The sequence below is a fragment of the Epithele typhae genome (genome assembly GCF_022376455.1).
Source record: "Epithele typhae strain CBS 203.58 chromosome Unknown BXZ73scaffold_175, whole genome shotgun sequence".
Taxonomy (NCBI): domain Eukaryota; kingdom Fungi; phylum Basidiomycota; class Agaricomycetes; order Polyporales; family Epitheliaceae; genus Epithele; species Epithele typhae.
Genome location: NW_025954366.1, coordinates 16,618 through 20,973, shown reverse-complemented (window position 1 = coordinate 20,973; position 4,356 = coordinate 16,618). Strand labels below are relative to the sequence as shown.

The following is a 4,356-nucleotide window of genomic DNA, read 5'->3' as shown; positions in this document are numbered from 1 at the left end:
GCCAGGGCTCGTGTTGCGCGTGCTGCGTTGCACGTGCTGGATTTACTTGGTCTTTGCACGGCGTTGTTGCGAGACATCTGTTTGGACGGTGCTTCCGGGCGTGAGAGGCGACTCGTCAGCATAGAAGCAACCGATGATGCGTTGGCTGCCCGTAACAGTCTAAAAATCGAACAAATGCATGCAAGGTTGGTGTACCAGTGGCGGCGTTGTCCAGTAAGTTCTCCCAGGGCGATCTAGGCCATTGCTGAAGGTGACACACTGGAACAGCGGGTCCACCGCTATCTAATTTCATCCATACCTAAAATCATTCATGGTCGCTTTACGACCAAGACCGTATGCAATCACGGAGCAACTCGATCCTTCTCCGTAAAGCTCAGGGACTCCGAGCTCGTCCCTGTGATGGCGATTCCTTTATAAACCAACGCATCGAGTAGCGGTATGTCGACGTCAGACTCGTACACGCCTACGCACCTCCACCGGATTCGCTCCGCCGACAGCCCGAGCACGAGTGGGATCCGCAGACTCTGCGCCTCGCTCAAGACTTGAAGGCGCGGGTCCGGAACTCTCCGAAGTTCATGCCGTCGCCGCACCTGCAGGTGTCCGCGCTGGCACGGGGACGCGTCGACGTCGACCAGTGGAGCGTGGCGCCCGTACCGATCTGGCTTGGGGGAACGCTGGAGGACGCGGTCCTCCGTGCGCAGCGCGCGGATCTTGCTCTGCGTCCGGCTCTGGGTCAGTGCGAGGCGACAGACGGGGAAAGAGCAAGGTGTGTCTCACCGTGCATCCACCTCGACGGGACCGCACCGCAAGAACCACGCGAGCGTGAAGGACCGCGCGGCTGTCGGGCACTTAGGGTCGTACATCGCGCAGAAGACGGTGCCGGGGAGCGTGGGGGCGTCGAGGCCGGCCGTGGTCAGCGCGAGTGCGCCCAAGTGCGGGTCAAGCTCAGCCGCCCGGTGGTCGACAGCCGTGGCGTAGCTCGTGCGCACTTGGCGTTTGGAGAGCCTAGAAAACACTCAGTGGGGGAGTGGACAGGAAGGGTTCGCCCAGGACCTACCAGTGCGTGATGACAAAGGGGTGGAGGTCGAGACGATGTGAGGGGACTGTATTTGCTCTCTTGTCGGAGTTGTAGTCTTCGGCGAGGTTTTATTTAACCTTGGCGTCTAGCCGTAGTGAGGCGTGATCAGCTCGTTGTCATTGTCGGTCCAATTATTCGGAGGATGGGTATGCCTCCGTGTCGTCGACGTGTCGGTCGTGCGCCGGTGTGCGCAGTAGTGCCTGTTGCAGCACCGCGGGGGCTACTTCGAGAATCGACATCACTCAGGGTGGGATCATAAGATGTCACTGTAGGTGACGCGCAAGCGAAATCGGAAGAGACGGGAAAAAAGAGACCAGAAACATTTGCGTACCGAAGTTTCTTTCAACGTTTAGGGCAAGAACGCTATAAAAATCCAGGCCATGTGTGTTCCAGCAGGTGCAAAGTTACACCTTCCTCTCCGCAATCGTTTGAGGATAGGCCTGTATGCGGTCCAGGGTAGTTGACGTTCAAGGTGCATTACAAGTTCTTGCCAGGCAGCCGATAATAGACGCCTGCCACGTGAGCGCACGGACCGGCTCGACGATTGACGCCCATATGTCTACTTAGACTGGCGTCGTGCACGGCCTGCCAGTCTCGGCGGCACGTGCCTCTGGCGTCTTCCCGAATTCAACTCCCTGCAGGCGCCGGATAAGTGCTAGCGCGGGAGGTGAACATGCGTATAACAACCGCGAAGTCCGCGCGAGGCTCTGGAAATGTGTACAGTAGTGCTGCAATGGCTATATGGAAGCCCACAGGCTCTCGTTATCACACTTCAGAGCGGTCGTTGTCGCATGTGATGATCTCACCACATGATTCTCCTTGTGACTATCACAATTACATCGTTTCTCTCGCACCTTTTCCAGATTCGTGCTTGTAGTAGTATATATTGCTCTTGTACAACCAATTGGACATTTTCTGAGTACGTGGTGGTGTTTTTGCGCTCAAGCGGGCAATGTGGTCATAGCTAGAATATTTGACAGATTTTGGACTCATTTTATGCCACAGGCGCTCAATCCTCATCCCACGGACTCTGACGTGAAAAACTCGCCCCCAGAGTGTTTTTTCGTCAAACCATCACATCAATTCATGCAGAACTATGTTTCTCACAGGTTGATGTGATGATTTGTGGCTACGGACGTTCTTGACATTGTTTTTCAATTTAGAGGATTGGTCAATGGCGTCCCCCCGCCAAAAGAACGAGCGCTTGTCACGTGATGTGGCAGGCCGTGCGCGACGCCAACCTTTTGTCTTTAACTACAACCATCGTCACCATCTTCTACTCGTCATGGCGGACGTGGGCCTATATCACAACAAGCATACAAGAAGACACGACTGCGATATTAAAACACCTCGTCGATGCTACTAGCAATTCAGCACCAGACATGTCAAATACTTCGGCCACAAGCTTTACCGTATGGTCCATGGACACATCCCTTTAGGTCTGTCGTTCATTCTTATTGCTCTCGTTTAATTTGCCCAATTCTGGTTTGTTGTCTTGTGTTAGAACCTCGATGCTCGTCTGCGCCAGGTCGAGCACAATGATCACGCCCCAGGGCGGCATTACTCCCACCGGCCGTCCATGCGGACGTCCCCGAGTCAAATCGGACGAATATCTAGCAAAATGCCACGGTGCGCAGACCAATTGTAGCGGGGTGCAGGCGCGTCTAAGTCCTCCCCCGATCTCAGGCAGCAGTCCCGCTCTGTTCCTTCGGTCTCAGCAATGGACGAAGCGAGCACTGCGCGCCCTCACCGCGCTAGCCGCATGCGGCACGCACCCTCCGAGCACCGATCGCGAAGCTCTCTTCGAATCCGAACCGAGGCACGCACGGCTCCGTAACGCGGGCGAAGGTTGCGCGTTACGCGATGGTGCGACCGTCCCTCCGGTGTGTCTCCTCGACTTACCTCACCCGGAACTCTGCCAGGTTGCTCCAGCGGGTAGGGGGAGATGGACCAAACGCGTGAGGTATGCGATCTGTGCGATTTCAGATTAGCTACGCCCGGAGTGGCGGGTCGTGCGCCTCGAAGAGCCTTCCGATCGACCGCGGAGCTTGTGTCCGTCAGGAGGCTCTTTCATTGAGAACCGCCTCTATTTCCTCCTCAAACTTACTCTCCTGGTCTACTCTTAGGCTTCATCGTGCCATAATCGAATGCCACCGCACACTTGAAGACGCCGAAGGCCATATGCACAACCCGTGAGCCAATCCACCGATATAAGCGCCCTTGACTTACCGCCTCGCTCACGACTCTTCCCCTCCTTCGTCCACCCCTCGTCGAATCTAGGACATCACCCGGCTATCTTGTTTCACTTTTTTCACGCCCTCATCCCACCACCCGTCATCAGCTGCCCGCGCGCGAGCGCCAGTCGGCTTATTGTCTTCGCTCGATATGGGCACCGCTTCCTATCGCTCTCGCTCGCGCTGGAACCTTTCCTCAAGCTCTAGCGCACCCCGTCGTGCAGGGGCCTCGTGTTTGGGTCTCAATTTTCTGCTTTTGTCTCGCAGGGCGTCGCCATGGGACCCGAGCTAGTCGTCGTCGAGGACGAGGGGGCGATGAGGAGCCCGGAGCCGCAAGATGAGGCCACTTCGCACCGCTCCCAACGGCCCCGCGTGGTCCTTCCCGGTATTGGCGGCGCATCGCAGCGCGTGTCGCGCACACCAACGCCGGCATCGGGCCCCGTCTCCTACCGACGGCGTGCCTCGGACGAGAGCACACGACGGACGGAATACTCGGCATCCCGCCCGCACCGCGCCCGCCGGAGACCCCTTCTCTCGTGCCTCATGGGGCTTCGTTTCCAATACCCGTCAATGTCCCCGTGTACTTGCGCGCCGCGGCTCCGTGACCTGCAGTGGGATCCGGGTCGACTCGACACATGCGCCTTAAAATGGTACTATACTACGCATTTGGTAATGCGTCATCGTGACTTGTTCACCCGGTTCGTCCTCCGTAACCTCGTATGTAGAAGACGAGGCCGCATATATTGGGCTGACAACGGACAGGACAGGCGCAAATCCTCTAAGATAACCCGCACATCAGTCCAGGCTAGTCTGAAGGGCCGCGCGGCATCCCTGCTGACTGCAAGGAGGCTGAAACCGTTAGGATTTGCTTGCCATATGAAGAGAAGAATGGCTGACTTGGATTTGCGTGTACTTTCAGGGAACCGTTTCGGCTGCCGCGACGGTCGGGGGCTGACTGGGTGTCAGCGTACACGCCGCGCCAGGCTCCTCGACTTCCTCACAATCTCAGACTTCCTTGACTCACCAGGGTTGCGACGCGGGGCC

At 57.3% G+C, this 4,356-nt stretch overlaps 1 protein-coding gene across 1 annotated transcript; it reads right to left on the bottom strand.

Moving 5' to 3' along the window:
* Positions 1 to 535: 535 nt before the first annotated feature.
* On the bottom strand, positions 536 to 1,990 carry BXZ73DRAFT_108628 (uncharacterized protein; the record flags this gene model as incomplete). The annotated part of the gene is made up of 5 exons (XM_048017194.1): positions 536 to 590; positions 655 to 728; positions 789 to 1,005; positions 1,058 to 1,133; positions 1,933 to 1,990. 5 exons carry the CDS (start codon positions 1,988 to 1,990, stop codon positions 536 to 538), a joined length of 480 nt encoding a protein of 159 aa, XP_047871028.1.
* Between the last annotated feature and the right edge of the window lie 2,366 nt (positions 1,991 to 4,356).